This window comes from Anomalospiza imberbis, chromosome 1 (assembly GCF_031753505.1).
Source record: "Anomalospiza imberbis isolate Cuckoo-Finch-1a 21T00152 chromosome 1, ASM3175350v1, whole genome shotgun sequence".
NCBI classification, from domain to species: domain Eukaryota; kingdom Metazoa; phylum Chordata; class Aves; order Passeriformes; family Viduidae; genus Anomalospiza; species Anomalospiza imberbis.
This window is the reverse complement of record NC_089681.1, coordinates 97,722,760-97,743,547: the sequence shown is the minus strand read 5'-3', so window position 1 is coordinate 97,743,547 and position 20,788 is coordinate 97,722,760. Positions and strand designations below refer to the sequence as shown.

General features: G+C 39.4%; 1 protein-coding gene and 1 long non-coding RNA gene across 9 annotated transcripts in view; one reads left to right on the top strand and one right to left on the bottom strand.

Moving 5' to 3' along the window:
• Positions 1-3,883: 3,883 nt before the first annotated feature.
• On the bottom strand, positions 3,884-8,174 carry LOC137480256 (uncharacterized). Its single transcript, XR_011002764.1, has 3 exons — positions 8,042-8,174; positions 7,086-7,209; positions 3,884-6,243 (listed from the first exon to the last, which is right to left on the bottom strand). It is a non-coding gene; the product is annotated as an uncharacterized lncRNA (long non-coding RNA).
• Positions 8,175-8,331: 157 nt separating this feature from the next.
• GOLGA4 (golgin A4) overlaps positions 8,332-20,788 on the top strand; it is a 73,851-nt gene continuing 61,394 nt past the window's right edge. For all 8 annotated transcript variants that reach the window (XM_068201290.1, XM_068201320.1, XM_068201276.1 and 5 more), the window contains exons 1-2: positions 8,332-8,736; positions 14,392-14,487. In XM_068201290.1, the coding sequence (XP_068057391.1) occupies positions 8,332-8,736; positions 14,392-14,487 (501 nt within the window). The remainder of the gene's footprint in view (positions 8,737-14,391; positions 14,488-20,788) is intronic.

The following is a 20,788-nucleotide window of genomic DNA, read 5'->3' as shown; positions in this document are numbered from 1 at the left end:
TGGCTCGTTCTACTAATTCAAGCACAGTTTTTGCCTGCGGTGTTAATTTTCTTGATGAGGTTAACTCAGGATCACCTTTAAGGATGTTAAATAAAGGTGGCAGTTGTGGGGTAGTTAATCCTAAATAAGGTCTTACCCAATTAATGATACTCAAAAGTTTCTGTGCATCATTTAAAGTCTGAATTTTGGTTGAAATTGAATTTTTTGCATTTGTATGGTTTGATCTAATATTTTGACTCCCAGGTATTCCCATGGTGGTTTTTGTTGTACCTTTTCTGGTGCAATTTGTAAGCCAAATTTTTGCAGTATCTGCATAAATTCTGGCCTTATTTGTAAAAGGCCTCCTTTGGTTGGTATTGCTATTACGACGTCATCCATATAATGATAACAATATGCCCCTGGAAATTGTTCTCTCACTATTGGAAGTGCCTGTGCAACATACCACTGGCAAGTTGTGGGGCTGTTCTTAATTCTCTATGGGAGCACTTTCCATTGATATCTTTAAACTGGTGCTGCATGATTGATGGAAAGAACTGTAAAGGCAAACTTTTGGGTATCATCTGGGTGTAAAGGAATAGTAAAAAACCAATCCTTTAAATCAACAATTAATACGTTCCAATTGGCTGTTATCATAGTAAGTGATGGCATTCCAGACTGTAAAGCACCCATACTCTCTATAACAGAATTAATTTTTCTTAGATCATGTAGTAATATCCATTTTCCTGAGTTCTTTCTCATTACAAACACAGGTGTGTTCCATGGGCTTGTTGAAGGCTCATTGTGACCTTGAACCAGTTGTTTCTGAACTAGGGATTTAAGAGCGTTTAATTTTTCTTTTTCAAGGGACCACTGTTGAACCCACACAGTCCATTCAGTGAGATATTTCAAGGCTAAGGTAAGCTGTTTTACGCCCTTTGTTACAATGACCCTAGCTAAAAATCCATTCCCATCCTGACTATGCTGATAAGACATCCCTTCCCCATAAGTTAAGTGGGATAGCAGTAACATAGGGATGTATAGTGTCTGTTTGACCTTCAAAATTTTTAACCAACACAGGTTTGCTGCTTAGATAACTTTTGTGTGGTCCTCCAAGGCCTGCAACAACAGATCCTTCAGCCTCAGTATGCCACGATTGAGGCCATGTGTTTGTAGAAATGATAGTAACATCCACTCTGGTGTCTACTGTACCACTGACATCTATATAAGATGGACTTCCTTGAGGCATTGAGAGTGTACAAACCATATTCGTTCCATGCATTCAGAGACGACCTGAGTAGTCCAGTACACCTGTGGTTCTCCTGTTGCTCTGAAGCCTTGGTCTCCTCATGTCCTTGGGTCTGTTGTGGAAACAAGAGTTAAAAGGTATAAGCTGGGCAATACGAGTTTTTTCTAGGATAGTCACAGGGGGAGAAGGCATTGACGCCATGGCACCTATCGCTCCTGTGAAATCAGCATCTATGACACCTAGGTGAATAAAAATGCCTTGTAGTGTTGCACTTGATTATCCCAGCAAAAGAGCACTTAACCCTCTCCCTATAGGTCCACAGGCCTCAAGAGGAACTTCATGTACCTATAATGAACTTATAGTTACTGTGATGGCAGTGAAAACATCCATACCTGCTGACTCTCTTGTCTTTCCAGTTGCACAGACTCGCACTGGGTGACGGGAAGATGCTTGTGTCTGTGTGCGCTTCCTCACCACGCTCCTGTTCCTGTTTCCCTGTTTCCCTGTTTCCCTGCTGATTGAGGAGCTGTCCATTAAGATGAAACTTGGACCAACACTGTTCGGCCCAGTGACTGGGCTTCCGACATCGGTTACAGTTTCCCAGAGTAGTAACCTTTGTCTTCGATGTGTCCCTAGTGAATTGGTCTTGTGGGGACAATCTGCTCTTATGTGGCCTTGTTGTCCACATCCATAACACTGATGCGACAGCCCCATAGCAGCTGAAAAAGAATCAGCTAACAAAGCCATGTTATATGAATCTGTTCCAACTTTAGCACACACATCAGTTAATTCATTTTAGGAGGATTTTCTTATGGTAATAAATTGATAGCTCTTTTGCAGTCCTCATTTGCATTATCCCATGCCAATTGTCGTAATAATTGATTTCTTGCATCATTATTTATTATGTGTTTATCCATGGCATCTTTTAACCTCTCTATAAACTGTATATATAGTCCTTTAGGGCCCTGTTTAATTGTAGAATACCTTTGAGTCAGTGTTGCCATGTCTGCAACCTTCCACAGGGCTTGTATTCCCAAGTCTTTGGCCTGTGCCAATACTAGAGGATGTAAACATGCCTGTAACTGTGGATTGTCAACTGGGGGTAGTCCCATAAGTTGAGCAACTCCTGCCCCAAATTGTGGATGTTGCTGCAGTACCTCTAGATTCCGCAGCACCTGGTCTTCTACATATCGCTGCCAGGTAGACTTGAACATCATATACTGGACTGGGGTACAAAGCAGCTTTGATATCTGCTTGATATCAAAAGTGTCATCTCATTGGTAGTTAAAAATTGTAGCATGCTTGCTACTGCTGGAGACCCCAGTCCATGTTTGGTGGCTAGCTGGTATAACTCAGAGAAGAGCCACTGCTCTGAGGCTTCTTTTGAGCAACAACTGCATTTACCTGTGTAATGTTGGCTTTTCCAACTTGCTTTTTGGAGACTGGGTATTCTCCTGAAGCGGCAATTTCTCCTTTGAACTCCAGAGAAGTAGCCTCTTGATTTTGAATACTTGATTCTGAAGTATTTCAGGCTGCTTAGGTAAGCAAAGTCACTTCTAAACCTGCTCAATAGCTACATGGCAGTTTTGCAGGCTTTAAAGTGATGTCAACAAGACAGAATGTTTTAAAAGTATACACTGTGTACTCTACATTACTGACACCACAGAAGCTAAAGTACTTTTATTTGTGGTGTTTTGTTACTTCATAATGCTCACAGTTCCCCCCCTATACCTAACCCTCTTGCATGGCTCCTGCTTGAGCACATGCTAAATAGATTATACCAGAAGACCTCAAGCCCCATACAGCTTGTAGGTACTAAATTACCCAATGAGACTTTCTGATATTGTTCATACCTGTAAGAAATTAAAAGGTTTTAACAGATGATGGCAAGAAGGAAAGCAGTGTGTTATTTGCTTATTTGTTCCTAATGGACTAGCAAAAGTCTGGACCTCTAGACTATAAAGAACAAAATATCCAGAAAAATACTTTGAATAATAAAATTAATGGATGTGTGATACTTCATATTGTGCCTATATAGATAAATTTAAATAAACCAGTTTTTATTAAACGAAGGAGAAGAAAATACTGCATTAAACATTTTCATTGCAACCGTTAGGATACAATTGGAACAAGAATTATATAATACGTTGCTACAGTACAAGCTAGCTTGTATTAGGCAATGAATTTGGCTATAAATAAGAAACCCAATGTGGTTCCATTACCCAGCCTCTGGGTTGAGTTACGATAGGACGGATTTAAATACTTACAGGGACTTAACTCTATCACATTCCACCCTAAGCTGCAGACATCTCACTGGCACTGGAGCTGGGTGGTGTTTAAGCCAGACCAATGAGCTGTATGGACCAGGAGATTCAAATCCTCATATTTAAGGAAGGTAGGAACAATAAAAGACACTGCTGTCACATGAAGACCTGGGGGGTGTGTTGTCTCTGTCTCCAACCCACTCTCCCCCTCATTACAATACATGATGTTGGTTAATGTATTATGAGAGCATATGAAGAGTTACTTCCAGTATCTGAACAGAGCCAAAACAAAGTTATGCCTTCCTTTTAAGAATTTCAGTGCATATTTATAGTATAATAATGAAATTTTAACTGTTAGCAACATTTTTTCTCACTATAATAATAATCTTTTTTCTCTTGGCATACCAACAGCAAGATTATCTTTGTGCTTTGGATTGTGGCACTTTATATTGAAGAATGAGGTGAACAGGGGTCTAGGGAGTTACATGGCACAGAAATAACATTAGTAACTATTTTGAATAGTTACAGGGATGAACTGAATAAGGTAGGATAATAGAAGAACAATAAATAACACTTTATGCTTGTATATCAAAGACTATTCAAAGACTATTCTAGTCATTACTGGTAGGAGACAGAATTACATCTTGGTGTATCCAAGAGTTCTGTGTATTTTGATTCAAGAAGTCACAGCAGGCCTCCCTGCCTGAGAATGTCTGGTCTTAATCTCTGGTAAATAATTCAATGTAGCACTTCTGTAGGGAAGTAGTATCACATGTTTAACAGATAAGAATCACAAGAGTAGAAATCATGCTGTAAATTCTTCAGTGAGCAGTGTCTTCCGTCATAATTCTGAGTTTCTTTGGCTGCATGCAAATTGCTGCTAAATCAGACTTGAGAAGCTCCCAATATGATTCCTGGTTTCATAAGGACTTAACAGTAATGGAAGTATAATAAGAAATTGCCTGAAATCCTTTAATTTAGCCAGACAGAGTAATAAAACATAGTTGCCTTGTTCTTTTTATGCCTGCTAGCTTACTCTACATTGTAGTACTAAAAAAACTTGTAAAATTTCTAATATATTTTAGAGTTGAAGTTTCTGATTGTGACCTCTGTCTGACCCAAATATACCGAATACAGTTTAATACTGAGACTATCCTGATCAACACAGCATCTGTTTTGTCTTATCTCCCAAAGTTGCTAATCCAAATGAATTGGTCCTGCACGACAAGTTGAGGTCAGCCTAGTTTTTCATAATAGAATAATCTGAGTTTATATTTGGTTTATTAAAAATGTAACAGTGTAATTGCAACCCTTAAGTTAAACCCCCTTCCCCTACAAGAGTCAAGAAAAAGGTTGAGTGGTTTGAAGGAAATTACCAGAGGAAATACTTGTGTGAAGACTTGTCACTGTTTTGTCGTGATAACGGTTTTTTTAAAGTGTTTATTTTTCTTGTGTAAATGTAACATTGCAATACTTCAATTTTAGACATCAGAGTTTATTTTGAATAGCTGGAAAACAGTTACCTTGCTACTTAGCAATTATGTGTTCCATTTTAATAGACAAATTCATCAATAAGTAACATTTTATATTAGTAAATCTAGATGTTATATTTTATATTAACAGTTAAACATAACTATTTTGTGAGCTGTATCTGATTTTTAACCCAATATCCTGGCCTTTTCCATATAAGCAGAGAAAGACCTAATGTGTGGGAAAGGAGTATGGTATCAAAGTGACAAAGTGAGCAAAGTCTGAGAAAGAACAGTTTGATTATTAGAATTTTAATTTATTTTGAAATAGTGCATGGTAAGAGATGAAGATGCGTGATGTCTTGAGGTGATTTTATGACGATCTGTGTTATGGCCAGAAAATGGCTGCTGTAGCTTTAAGGTGAACCAGTGGCCAGAGCTGAGAATTCTGGTGTTCAAACTCTCCTCACCCCAGAGTGGTCAGATGCAGCACGGATTGTTACTTCGTTGCCTTCCCTGGATTTGTTTGTGTTAGTTTAGGCAAGGAGCTTCTGGTATTTTTCCTTACCCTGGCCTGGACACTTTACCAGCAAATCCTCTCAGCAGCCTTGTGTTTGTTTTGTTGTTTGTGTTTGTTTGTTTGTTTTTTCTTGAACTGTTTCAGGTTAGCTTTTTCTTCTTTTTTCGGTCTGTTCAGGAAGCTGGCTGGGGGGCAGCCGCCCCAAACCCAAGACCTCGGAGAAGCTGAATTAACAGGAAAAAGGACATTAAATTCTACCAACTTCGTCTACTGCAAGGAGGAGACCCATGCCAGAAATCCATCAGGTTCCCAGCTGCTTCGTGAACTCTTTCCTCTCCTTCCCTGAGACAAAGAGGGGCAGCTACCATCTTTGCCTCACATCCATGCAGTCTGGTGGGGGCTGGGGGTTAAAGTTTTGAAATTGAAATCCTTTTCTGTGCCTTGCAGGCATCCCCTTCTTTTTTTGTTAATAAGCAGTTGGTTGTCTGTTTTGTTTGGTTTTTGGTTGGTTTTTTTTTTTTTTTTTTTTTTCCCACGTGCTAGTATCCATTTCTTTCTACGGCAGAATAAAAGGGAGTTATTAATGCCCTTTCTCTTTAAAGAAGATGCTCATTCCAGGGAGTTTCTCATGAAATTTGTCTTGAAACCAAAACACAGAGTTTTGGTTACCTAGAGCATTCTGAGCATTTTGGTAATTGCTTCCTTTTAAATATATTTTCCAAGTCAAAGATTTTCACATCTCAAGATTCTCCATTTGCAGTATTTCTTTGTAGACAAGGGGAGAATAAAAAAGAAGCATGTCAGCATGTCATCCTTATATACAGGTGAGTTCCTAGAAATGATAAAATAGCATGAAAATGCAATAAGGGAAGCATCTCTCTTTGTTATGTATTTACAGAGTTACAGAAGTCTCTTCTAGCTAAAGGATTAAAAGTATTTTAAATTATAAATCATAGTTTCTCATCTCAGATTTGTTCTATTCCACAGAGCCTTTAGTCCTACAGAAACATCAGTACATGAGAAACACTCACAACATACCATTTCAAGCTTTAAATTTTCCAGGGAAATAATACAGAGCTCTCTTTTGTATTGTATACATTTTATGAATTAATTAAAAGAGCTGTGCTTTTCTATTTGATAGCTATGGGAGCTAGTGTCCTTACAACTACGCATCTGTCCATCAAATTCACATATTACATCTAGTGACTTAGGTTTAAATCAGAAGAGTAATCTGAACAGAAAAAGAGAATATAAGCTAGTATTTGTAATAGAGAACACAGGTATGAGAGGGTAGTGGATTTATTAGGTTATTGAAAGTTGTTAAAGGGTTTCCCAAAGCATTCACCAGGCCATGCTCCTCTCACTTGATAATCTCTCAATTTTACCACCATGCTGCTACATGTCATATTTAGAGGAAACAGAAGCTACCTCACTGAAGCAGAAAATGTTTAATTTTTATGGATGCAGTAAATTTAATTGCCCATTTTATCTTATTTCCTTATGGACTGCTATTCAGATAGTTTTGTCCTTTTAGTCCCGGTGACTTTTTCCTATAATTCTGTTTCAACCTACAGGAAAGATACTCTACAAATTTTTAAGATACTTACCTGGCTATTACAGCTTGTAGGTTCAGATTAACTTTTTTCAAGGTGTTTGAAGTCAACAGTTGTTGTCACCAAAAATCAGTAGAGTGTGCAAGTCACCGGTGTCATCTGAAGTATGCATAGTAGTCTTAACAGGAACACACAAACAAAAGGGTCACTACCAATCACAGTTTATCTACAACAAAACAGATTGCTAAATTTTTTTTTTTGTTTAAAAAAGGGTGTTTTTTGCTACATTAAACAAACATAAAATATGTTTGTTTAATGTAGCAAAAAACCTAGGAAAACCAGTTTATTTTTGCTGTAGATTTATCTTGATTATTTTTTTAGTCAGTGTAAAACAAATGGGAAAATCATTTCCTATCCACTTCCCCCCCCCCCCCCCCCGGCAAATTACTTAGAGATTTCAGGAGTGTATTTCAGTGAAAACATTTCTGGGCATTTGTGATTACTGTATACAGCCTCCCTAATAGGAAGCTTTACTGAAGAACACGTGATTCATGGTTTCTTGCAAACACCACCATGTATTTTTTAGCCTTCATACAATGTCACTGTCATCACAGTAAGTTTCAAAATAGTCCGTTGCTGGAGAATGAATGCTGGCTACTCTTGACAGCCCTCTGCATCTACATTCGCAGCACTGAACACACACGCACAAACGTCATCCAACAAGGGATCTAAAGTCAGAGGTTTTAACCTTGAGCAGCCAAGAACATTTCTGCCATAGTTTCGTGGAGACAGTAGTAACAACAATAGTAGCAAATATTGCCTTTCCACCTTCAATGGTACTTTAGTTGTAACAGTGTATCTCAGGTTTACAAACAGAAGGCTACTCAAAAGAAAAACGTCGCGACTTTCTTATTAGCTGATAGGTTTCCAGGCAGCTTCAAAAAGCAGCTATTGGGCATTTTTTAGTCGGAAGCTTTCACAAGCCTTAGAACCGAACACCTTTTTGTTACCTTGCTGTCCGGTTCTTCGGCTTGTGCAAACTTGTCCTCGACACTATGGCTGACAGACTCAGGAGGACTCTCACGCGAGGCCTTCCAGACCCTCAGGGTTAGCATTCTGACAAATCAAGCGGCTCCGTGGCGGGGTTTAAGGTACGGAATCAAACGGCTACGGCGGCGGAAAGGCGCAGCGAGGCGGCAACTTTTTCCGCTCTATTTTTCGTCTTTCCGGACAGAAGCGGTCACTCCTCCGCCTGCAACATTTCCCAGGACGGCACCGCCTCCCTCGCTCGCCGGGAGAGATGGAGCGAGTGAGGCCAGGCAATGCCAGGCTACACCTCCGCCTGGGCTGTGGGAGGAGTAGCAGCGGGCATTGCGTTAGGAAGTTTGTGCCTCGCCGCACACCGTGCGGGCCGAAGAGCTCGGCTCCACGTTGGCTGCGCAGGCGCAGCGGTCGCGGCTGCCCGTGCCCCGCGGGGGGGGGGGTCCGAGGGCGGAGGGGCGGTTGTTCCGCGGGCCGGGGCGAGGGGACATCGGTTCCGCCGCCCCCTGGGCGCCCCTTGCCGCCTGACCAGACGGCCTGGAAGCCGTACCCTCATCCCCTTTTCCCTCCCGCCACCATGTTCAAGAAGCTGAAGCAGAAGATCAGCGAGGAGCAGGTGCTGCCGCGCGGAGCGGGTGGACGTGGGAGCCCACTCCCACCGCAGGTACGGCGAGGAGAGGACGCTGGGAGACGTGTCCGCCGGAGCGTTGTGGGCGGTTGTGACGGCCTTTCACCGGCAGGACAGGGCCCGGGGAGGCCTTGGTGTCTTGCGGGTCGGTCGGACCGGCCTCGTCGTCGCAGCTGTGGGAGGGTCGCGTCGCGCAGGCCTGGGTCGCTGTCAGCGCGGGGCGGCTTCGCTAGAACTTCGTCATCTCAGTTTGTTTTTAGGGATCCTCCTCCTGCCAGAAACCGTGCTTCGTTTTGTTCACTCTACAAAAGCTGTCATGTGGAAGAATGTAAAAACCATCTCTTGCCTGAACATAGAACAGCGTGAAACAGAAATGGGTTTTTTCCTTAGCATTTAAAGTAATGATACTTTCACGTGTAGTGAATAACAATCCAGCATTGAGTTCCCTAGTTACCCTTTTCTCTCATTTTAATGATTGTTACTTCACTTCTGTATGTCCCTTTTGTTAAACTGGTTTGCTTACCTCAACCTTATTCTTGCATTTTTTCTTAATCGTAGATTAATTGAGAATATAGTATTAATGTGAGAACAAGGCACTTATTTATTTGTTCTAGTCATAATTTAATTGACCATATTCCTCTTGCATGTACTTTCTTTCACTAAGGTATTATAAATGTATTCTAGTAAAGGCTGTTTTGAAGTGGCAATAATACACACTAGACAGGACATGTGTGCAGAGTATCTGTCTAAGTGAAAGTGACCAAAAAAGAGTTGTGATGATTTCATGTATGTGTCAAAGCAGAATAAACTCTCTCTTCACAAATTTTGGGTAGAAAGACTTCAGCAAGTTAACTTCCTATTGGCAAAGTCTGCTGATAATGTCTGCCTGTGTCTCATTGCTAGGTTAAGTATCCTCTGTATCTTGGAATCTAAAAGTATAAAAACTAATATGAACTCTGAATCCTGTGAATGTTAAGCTACAGACAGGTAATTTAGTTAATTTGACAAATAGGTGATTAGTTGCCTGGGCTTGATCTGAGTGTAATTTGAACCACTGGGAGATTTGGTGCTGCATAGTCTCAGTATTAGACCATGGTTTCAAAACTGCTGACAGTTATGTTCTCTTCTTTGAATCACTCATTTGTGAAATAGAGGTAAGATTTTTGGAAATGGATCTATTGTGAAGTTTTATGTATCTTGCTGAGTCTTACTTTAAGGCCTTCCATAGTATTAATTCCGTGCCTTCTATAGTTAGTGAAGTGTGTTTGTGTTAGTTACAGTTTAGAGTGCTGTCTTAATTGCTATATGTGGTGAGCTTTCAGTGCAGTGTAAAAGAGATTGATCTGCACAATTTACTGTTTTCAATGTGCAGCAGCTAGATTATGATACCTTTCTCACAGCATTGTAATCCACTTAGTTCAGGATACTTCATGCAAGTGTTCAAGAGTTGGTACTTTTTGAAGACCATTACCATTCTACTGAATAAATATGGGCTTTCGTGCATATATGCACCCAACAGTGTAATACACTTTAGTCTATCTGGCTCTTGAAAAATTAACATTGAAAAATACTCTGAAACCTGATAGGAGAGCTTATAATAAATTATACCTTATTTGCTGTACTGTGGACAGAGCAAATTATGTAACACAAGGGTTGCCATAATTGGAAAGGCAGAAGCAAGAAATGACAACATATTTTTATTTTCATGTAAAATAGTTGTCTTGCAATGTTTCTTACTCTTTGGTTGCTCTCAAGTAACACTAGGGGGAAATAGTTAAATTTATCTTAGAAGTAAAATAAGTTTGTCTTCTCACTTTTTGTATCATTTGAAAACAGAGTCTCTGAAGGAAGAAGTGAGATTTTGAGGCTTACAAAATATACTGTAGTCTTGCAAAAAGTGTGGGATATGCTTTTTTCATTTGCTTTTATTCAGATCAGTAATTCAGATCCTTAAAATGCATTCCTTCCTGTCAAAACATTTTCAGACCAAATTTTCCTAACTCTTACAATTTCTTAGTTTATGAAACTCGTGTTTCCATTAATTTTTCCTATTTTCTTTCCTACACCCTGTTGTAGAGAGGCTTCACTCACTATGCTCTATATCCTCTATGCTCTACTCATATCCCTTACTTTGAGACCTAAAACTTCATATTTGTACTTTGGTTTGTAGTGTCCAAGACTAAATTTACTAACTTAAGACTGGTGTAAACCTGGACGTAAAAATTTCTCAAGTATAACTTGAGAAATGTAACCTTTTTTGAGGAGGTGTTTGTAGCCCTTTCTCTTTCATATGAATGGTTAGCTAACTGATGTCATCTGTCAAATTGAGAATACCTGTCCCTCACAGTCTGTGGAACACATCTCTTTCTGATAGCTGACAGGGTGGAAAAAATCACTATTGCTGTTACAGGTGTCTTAAACTGCTACTTGTCAAAGAATGTCACCTGACAAATAGGAATGAAGAAAAAATGGAGACAGTCAGTACTTTCTTTGCCTCAGTCTTTAATAGTACTGACATACCTTGATCTGCCTGGTCCTGAGTCAGAGGACCGTGACTGCAGGAACATTGACTTTCCATTTGTGAACACTGAAATTTTTACAGACAAGTTATGTCAGTCAAATGAATGTTTATAAGTTCGTGGGGCCTATGGGATTCAACCCAGGGTACTAAAGGAGCTAGCAGATGTTATGGTAGGACCCTCTCAATCATCTTGGGAATCTGGGGAGATCCCTGCTGACTGGGTCCTAGCCAGCATTATTCCAGGTTACTGGAAGGGCATGAGGGAATATGCAGGAAGCTACAGAGTTAACCTCAGGACCTGGAAAAATTATTAAGAAAGTCATACTGTATGCTGTTGAAAGACATTTAAAGAACAGTGCAATCATCAGACAGTCAGTGTGGATTCACAATAAAAAAACCTTCTTCAGTAAGTTCACCTGCCTGGTAGACAAAGGGAAGGTGGTGGATGTAGTTTTTTTGGGTTCTGTAAAGGCTTTTGGTACTGTTCTTCCCAGTATTCTTCCAGACAAGTTTTCCAAGAGTGGGATGAGCAGGTATGCAGTGCACTGGATGAAGAATTGGTTGAAGAACTCAAATTATTGCAGCAAACAAGACATCTGGCTGGTGACCAGTTAGCAGTGGTGTTCCTCAGGGCTCAGGTCTACAGGCAGCTCTGTTCAGTCTCTTTATCAGTGATCTGGAGGCTGCAGTTGAATGTGAAGATAGGTGATGATACCAAACTGGGAAGTGCTACTGACTCTCCCATGGGACAAGAGGCTTTGCCTTGCTGAGGGATCTGGTTTGGTTGGAGTATTGGGCAGTCACCAATGATATGAAGCTGAGCAAGACCAACCAAATGCTGGATTCTGCACCTGGATGGAGTAATCTCAGACACAAGTCTGAATTGGGAGAGGAGTGGCTGGAGAGCAGCCCTGCAGAAAGGGGTTTGGGAGTGCTGGTTGGCAGGAAGCTCAGTGGGATCAACAGTGTGTGTGCCCTGGCAGCCAAGGGGGCAAACCTCATCCAGGGGTGCATCAAACACAGCATCACCAGCCAGCCAAGAGAGGTGATTATCCCACTGAATTCAGCACTGGTGCAGCCTCACCTCGAGTACTGTGTGCAGTTCTGGGCCCCACCATTTAAAAAGGATGTGAGGGTCCTTGAACATGTCCTGAGAAAGGCACCAAAGCAGGGGAAGGGGCTGGCAGAAGTGCGCTCTGGGGAGCGCTGAGGGCACTGGGCTTGTCTGGTTTGGAGAGGAGGAGGCTGAAGGGGTGACCTCACTGCTCCTTACAGCTTCCTGAGGAGGGGAAGTAGAGAGGGAGGTACTGAGCTCTTCTCCATGGTACACAGTGCAAGAACATGCAGGAGTAACTCAAACAGTGTCTGTCATGGGAGATTAGGACTTAACATGAGGAAACAATTTTTTACGTAGAGGGTGGCCAAACCATGGAATAGGCTTCCTGGAGAGGTGGTGGATGCCTTCCCCACCCTTGCCTGTCAGTGCTGAAGAGGCATTTGGACAGTGCTTTTAAAGCCATGCTTTAACTTTTAGTCAGTCCTGAGCTAGTCAGGAAGTCGAACCCTTCCAATTTAACTATACTGTCCTGTTCAGCTCTTTCTGTTTTTTGTGTAAGATCAGTGAATATTTGTGCTGCAAAGCTTAGTGCCACTGAAATGACTGTAAATTGACAAGAAGTCTGAATGCAGCAGTAAGAACTGTAGAACCATTAAGGGCAGGGTGAAGAGATATGTTCATACTACTTCTAAGCAGTGACAAAGTGTCCTTGAACATTTCTGGCCCTCATTAAACAGAAGGAAATTGATTTTCAAATAATCTTCAAAACTCGGGCATTAGATTGAGGGTAGGAATAAAAGAAGAGTAGGCTGTCAGCATGAATAGATTGGGTTTTTTTACAAACCTTATGATTACTTTGGTATGATTATTTTCAGCAATACATAAAGCTTTCATGACGAATAGCTATTTGGTACTAGGTAAGCTGTTTGACTTTTGAGTAGTATTTTCAAGTTAGGACATTTGTCTACCTCTTCAGACCTATAACTGTGACTGATTTTAGAAATATTTTGATATAAAAAAGAACAAATATAGCTACCACTCCTGGTTCCAGCAGTGCTCAGCTGATAGACATTTTAAGAAGAGGTAGGGTCAAAACATGCATGTGCTTGGGTTAAGTACCCAGGGCCCTTCCCCCAGGTGGAACTTCTGGTCACCTGACCACTCTGGGCCTGGATTTGGGCTTCAGGGGCAGGGTATGGCCCATTACCTCTGGTGTGCTAGGTATTGGCAGCCACTGCAGGACTGGGATACAGGTCCAGAGGGATGGGGTCTGAGCAGGAGGGCATCACCTCATCAAAGCAAGGCTTCACCTTCCTCTTCTTCCCACCACATGGCTGAAATATTTTGAGTCCACAATCCTTCCAGCCTTTCACAATACCTAATGAGAAATCTTGCTAATTACTTTCTTTTGTATAGATTTGCTTGTTGATACTTTACTACTCATTACATTCATACTGAAATTTTATATTTGAAATTTGGCTTTTGATGGGCTTTGATGAGGCTGGCAAGGTAATTTGTTTGAGTTGGTGTGACTTTTTAGAACCTCAATTTGAATGAAGTTGTAAAATTTCTGTGAATAGATGTTTAGTTCTTATAGGAACAGCAAGTACATATTGACATCAGAAAAATACAGCAATTTCTTGTGCCTTTTTAATTGTTTAATTGTTTAGCTTCAATGTTAAAAATATTACAAATGTAATGTTTATAATTTTTCTTAGTGTAATTTTTGTTGTTAATTTTCCAAGTTCTTGATCAGATTCTGTTCCACTTGGAAATGCTTGAATCCCTGTCAAATCACTAAACTTAAGCAATATGTAATATGTTCCTAAAATATTAGGCTTGTTTTTCAAATATGTTCTAAGGGGACCACAGTCAGAAATAATTAAAATAACCCATTTTGTTGTTTGTTCTTGTGGCTGATTCATGACACATTTTGCCCTGGGGGCTTTTTAGTAAGGTATGACTTGTCGCAGACAGTTGTTTTCTTTAAAAAGATCTAGACTAGGCTTCACTGAGATGATATAGCTAGTAATTCTTGAAGTAAATTATGGTACAGAATAATTAGTTCTGGAGTTAATAGTATTACTTGTTGATATACCTGATCTCTCTGTAGGTCCCTTCCAAATCCCCTCCATCAACTGGCAATAGAATCAGGACAACTTCATTTACAGATCAGAATCATGAAGACACTTTAACGCCAGACAAGGAGGTCAGTTGAGAACGGTTTTTCTCTGCTTTTCAGCTTAAAAAACCTAACTTTATGTCCTTCATTACGTTTTGGTGTTTTTTTTTATTTCTCAGTCTCACAATTTTCTATCTTTACAGATATGAATTGTCTGTTTTTTAGATTAAATACCGAAGTCTTTAATAGTAATAAAAGAGATTTTTAAGCTGTAGTGATTAACCCCAGATTAGGAAACTCTTTAAGTCTTCAGGTCTTAAATATCTTACTCCTGAACTGAACTCAGTGAGGTAGTGGGACAGAGGATATATTCAGAGAGACTAACTTTGTTTTTGTCCCACTTTTGATTGAAAAGCTAGGTGAATCCAGGTAATTTGAGGTGGATGATCCAAAAGGTTTATGCAGAGCATTTGTGATTGTTTCTAACAGTGCCAGTAATAAGTATCAAACTCAAAGTTATTTCCCCCACCCTTCTTCCTTTCTCCTCTGACCCCAAACTAAAACCAACCCAGCCTCCCTCACCTCCTCTCCCAAAAAAAAAAAAAAAACAAACCCGAACAACAGACTAAACTAAGTCTAAATTATCAGTCATAAAATATAATTAAAATCATTTTCAGGATGATGGATAACCTTGACTTGCATAATAAAACAAAGGAAGAAGATAATCTGCACTTACCTTGTTTCATATGAAGTACTATAGCTCTTTTGAAGCAACTTGATTAAAAAAAAAGACAAGAAATACAAATAAACAAAACATTTTCCTGACTTAGTGAGCATGGACATAGGCTGGTAGCATAAAGCAGGATGGTTCTGAGATTCTGTGAACTTTTTCAGAGAAAATGTTTTGTCCTTGTCAGAAAATTCAGTTGCTTTGTTTTGCCACAAAAAAGGATGTGTTTTCTTGCAGTGGAACAACCCACTTTAATTTTTAACACCATTTTTTCTTTAGAAGATAATCAGCTATACCTGAAATTTGCAATAGATTTCATTGTGAATGCTATCAGTGATTACAGCTTGGCAGTTGGTTTCCTGCAATAATAGAAATTGAAGGGAAAGTACCTCATGATTTTGGTTTGTATTTTGGAATTTTTAATAAATGCTTATTTTCTCTAATGTGATATATGTACATGTATATATATATATATATATACACATATATATAATATATGTGTGTATATACGTCTGTAATGAATTCCCTCTCTCCTTGGAAAAAGATTTTCTGTTAACTGGTGCTCCAGAATGTTAGCAAGCAGCATCATCCAGGAAAATTACTAAATTTTTCAGTAAGGAGAGTTTTCTGTTCTTAATACAGGGCATAGAAGTAGCGTATTGCCACATGAGAACTGCTACTGTGGCCTAGAAGGAGTGAGTTGGTACTGAGAGTTGATTCCCGTGTTTTGTTGTTTGGTTTTTTTTTGGTGGGTTTTTTTTTTTTTTTTTTTTTTTTTTTTTTTATTTATTGTATAATGTGCAAAAGAACTGATTTGGCCAAGGTTTTCTTCATGATTTCTGTTGAGAACTACATTTACTTCATTAGATATGTGTTGTCCACAGCAAATTCCATTTCCAGAGTGCTGTTCCAGACAAACAGGAGAAGCAAAGGATTCTCCATAGCACATGCCAAGTTACATTGGAAGAACATTAATCTCTAAATAGACTGGTTAGACTGGAATGACCAGAGAGGCAGCAGGAGAAATAAGATTAAGAGTGGAAACGGAGGTACTAAAGTACCGTCAGATTTGCAGTTATCTTTGGTCTTAGGGGAGCTGCCATAACAGATTTACTTGTGAAACACATCCTTTAATTAGAAATTCAAGAAGTAGTGAAGTCCTAAGGGGATGAAAACCTCTTTTTTTTTTTTTTTTCCTGAATGGACTGGTTTTACATCAAACTGAATATTTTACAAAATATTAAGTTTAAATGAGTAAAACAAGAAATCTAAATTGTCCAAAAATTTCTCATAAATGTTGGAAGAATGATTAAAAGCAAATCATCTTGGAAATCTGTTGGATTAGATTTTCATAAAATTCAGTTCAGCAGCAGTATACAATGCTTAAATAAGGTGCAGATATGGCATATTGTCACTGAAAATATATGCCCTGATTACATGAATGCATGATGTCTTTTGGAGGGTATTTTTTGCGATGTTCTCATTTGACTAGGCAGTTGTTTTATGTGCAGATGTCAGTGGCAGTGGCATTACAGTGAACTGTTGGACAACATTTAATACACTGAAAATATTTGGTTGAAGAGTATTGCATGCTAAAATATTTTTGCAGTACATTAATAATTGCTAAGCCTTTTAGTACTGAATGCTAAGCAAAATTAGTGTTTCATCATTTTTTTTGTATGTTTTGTGTCCTCTTCTATGAACTATGTTTTAGTATGTCAGGTTTTTGTATTTTAACTTCCATAGTATTAAAGTTGCAAGTATCAGACATGAAATCTTTGCTTTATTTTTATAATAAAAATAATTTACAGTTGTAAATTACATCATTAGTCTGATAAAATAATTATAATAAAACATATGTGCCAAAATTCTTGCTTTATGCTCTACAATGAGAAGATTTAAAAAATACTTTAATATTTCAAGATTCCAAGATGCTATCAGTTTAAAATAAACCTACAACTTGTATGCTCTATTTATGTAATACCAGGTAAGTTTCTTTTTCATGCCAGCTTTCCTCTTTAGCTTGTATTATATTTGAAATGTGAATCTCCAGTAGCAATATTCTAGAAAACCTCAACATTTTTTAATGTATAGAAAAAGGCAGACATCTGACTAGTTCTGTGTTCTCTTATTGCAAGTAGCTCATAAACCATGACCACATTGTGAGGTAAAACTACTTCTGCAGAACTTCATCAGACAATTTGCATATCCATTGCTTTCTGATTTGGTATGCTGCTGTTTGAAACAGCCCTAGACTATTAAAATATGCTTATTTAGTGAGTTCATTCTTTTCTATGGAAAAATAGTGTTCAGTTTTTAAACTGTTACCACATTGACATTTGATCAGAGTTTGAGATGAAATACATAAATTGTATACACTATAGCTCCTGTAAGTTAAAAATGTTCTTTTTGTTCTAAAATATACTTGTTTATAAGTATACAAGACTCAACTGCAGAAGATAACAAAGCTAGTGCTAGTTTGCTATCAGCTGAGAGCAAGCAGCTGATAGATTGCTGTGGGTGACCTACCAGTCATGCATCCAAATGTCACTGATATCCTAATGAGTGTTATGGAAGTGACAGCAGAGCACAATATATATAGCACTTAGACCTAAAGATACTTAGCCAAGGTACTTTTTGGTCTCACTTTAATGGTATATAATGACTGTGTTATTAAATTAGTTGAAATGTTTCTTTAATGTTGGCTATTAATAAAGCATGACAAGTAAAGCTGAAATAATACTCCTTCAGTACCTCCTGTGTCTTTTCTGTATTCATATACTTTATTTGAAGTACTTCTAAATAGCTGTTGCCCTGCAAAAATGGTAGCGGTTGAGATATATCTGTATTTTTTTCCTTTCTGATGTTTAGGACTAATTTTTGGAGGCTGCATAGGCTAGTTTGAATCTAAAATACTTGTATTTTACAACTCCTGATACATACTGGATGCTTAGATGCTTAGATTGCTCATCAAAATGAAAAGCAAACCAGAAAAGACCTATTTGATTTCTGTACTACAGCTTTCTGAAAGTGCAGTTGAGTTCTCTTAGATTTTGGGGCATTCTTTATTGCAGAGAGAAACTCTTGAAATTTTAGCTCTTCAGTTTTTTCTATTCCCTTAGGACAAATAACCAAATTTATTTATATATTTTACTCTGGGGAATGACTTCAACTCAAGTAAGAGTTGAAACAAAACCTTTAGCTGATAGTTGACATCTTCTAGCTATTTGAAGTAAATGAGGCTTTTCGCTTAGACAAGTTTTGTAGTCTCATCCTCTTTCTTTTGTCTTGCTGTGCTGGTATATAACAGCAAAACTGCTCATGTACAATTATAGAAGCTTTTAAGTGTTAACATACTACAAATACACATATGCTGTGATGCACTTTGCTAACAAGATGTATGAATTTTCAAATTTGCTTGATAACAGGCTAATACAAAATTAGAACTACTGATTCTCTTCTTTTTCTGAAAGGGAATAGTGATTGCTTTTGGCAATCAAACATATTATACATATGTAACATATATAATATTCACCTACTGCCATCTCCAGAGCAATAAGACTTGGGTCAAACTCTGATCCCTGTTAAATTTTGGGGTTTCTTTCACAGCATATTAAGGAAGCTGTTTGATCTAGGAATTTGATGTACTTTGGCCTTTGCACCCCACTCACAGAATCCTTGTGAAAGAAGATTTGAGCATGGTAATTCTTCAGAGGGATGAGGAATAATAAGAAGAACACAGTCATTTCTGGAGTTCAGAAAGTCCTTAAAGATTAAGTAAGGCTGCTTCATTTAGGCCAAACTTGAGGACTCCAAAAGCTGTTCAGAATGTTGAAAATACAAAGGTTATTTAAACAATAACTGTATGTGTCCTTTGATAATACTGAAGGTAATGTCATCTGGCGTTTGGCCTCATCAACCATTTTACCTCATTTGCAGCTTTCTGTCCAAGATAGAAACATTTGTTGCTCAGTAGGATTTTACTTGCAGAAAAACAGAATAAGTCTTAAATATTGTGACAGAAGATCAGTAATGTCACAGTTTGTTAGGGAAACATTCCTGTTTGACCACCCATGAGCCACTCTGGTAGTCACACTTGCACCACCCCAGGCTTTTGCTGCTGGGACTGAAGCCCCTTCACCACAAGCAGCTCCAATGAGCTGACTCCCCACATGCTCATGGAGAAAAGTTTCATGACACTCACATGTCAGACAAATTTCTCTTGCTGCCTTGACCCAAGGTTTCCCACAGCAGAGTCCTAGACTCTGCTTCCATTAAGAATTTTTATCATGGTTCAGCAATATAATGACAGATGGAGTTAGGTGTCTCCTTTAGGGACCCTGAACAAAGGAATGCCTGGCTTTCATTCTATGTGCCTATTTTAATGGTGATATTTGATCTGGGGTCTTCTCACTGTTCATTGGGTTCTACAGAGTCTCTGTGTGGCTGGACACAATCCAGCTGGCATTATGAGGCCTTTTGTTGGGCAAAAGGCTCATTGCTGGGGGTTTCAGCCATTTCTCCCCACCCAGGGCACAACCTGTAGCTTGTAGTGCCATTGTACACTAAGCTACCTGTACTATTTGTAGTCCTCAACAGCCTTCATCTTATAAATTTGGTGCTTGAGATTAAGGTCAGTATGGGCTAGGGAGATTATTTACCCTGGAGTATCACAGAATTGATGGGATTGGAAGGAACCTCTGGAGACTGTAGCATTGGAGTTCCTGAGTGGGCCAGGATAGGTTGGATTCAGTCTACTAGGGCCCCTCAGCCAATGTCATTCCACTCTAAATGCAGATGTATCATTGGCCAGAGAGATGGATGGTGCTAAGACCTCAACGAATCACATGTGTAATTTGAGCTCGTATAAAAGGAGCTTCAGAAATAAATTTGAGGCTTTTTGTCACAAGAGCTTTGGAGTGTGTGTTGTCCCTGTCTCCGACCCACACCTCCCCCCCGCCACCATGTTACAGGTGATCATATAGTCCAACACTGTTCCAAGGCAGGGTCACCTAGAGCAGGTAACACAGGAAATGAATGTGTCCAGGTAGGTTTTGAATGACTCCAGAGAGGGACATTCTGTGACCTCCTGGGAAGCCTGTTTTAGTGTTCTGCTACCCTAAGTGTAAAGAAATTCTTCCTCATGTTGAGGTGGAACTTTCTGTGTTTAGTTTATGGCCATTACTCCTTGTCCTGTCACTGGGCACAACTGAAAAGAGTCTGGCACCATCCTCTTGACAACCTTTTTTGAGATTTTTGTATGTATTGATTAGATCTCTTCTCTGTCTTTTCTTTCAGACTAAACAAGCCCAGCTCCTGCAGTCTCTCCATGTGAGAAAGATGTTCCAGACCCCTAATTATCTTTGTGGCCCTCTGCTGGAACCTCTTCAGTAGCTCCTTATCTTTCTTGTACTGAGGAGTCTAGAACTCCACACCACACTCCAGGTGTTGTCTTATTAGGGCTGAGTAGAGGGGGAGGATCACCTCCCTCCGCCTGCTAGGCACAGTCTTCCTGATGTACCCCAGGGTACCACTGGCCCTCCTAGCTGCAAGGGCACTGCTGACTCATGGTGAAGTTGCAGCTCCTTCAAGACTCCAAGGTCCTTCTCTGCAGAGCTGCTCTCTTCAGCCCCTAAGCTGTACTGATACTTGGGGTTA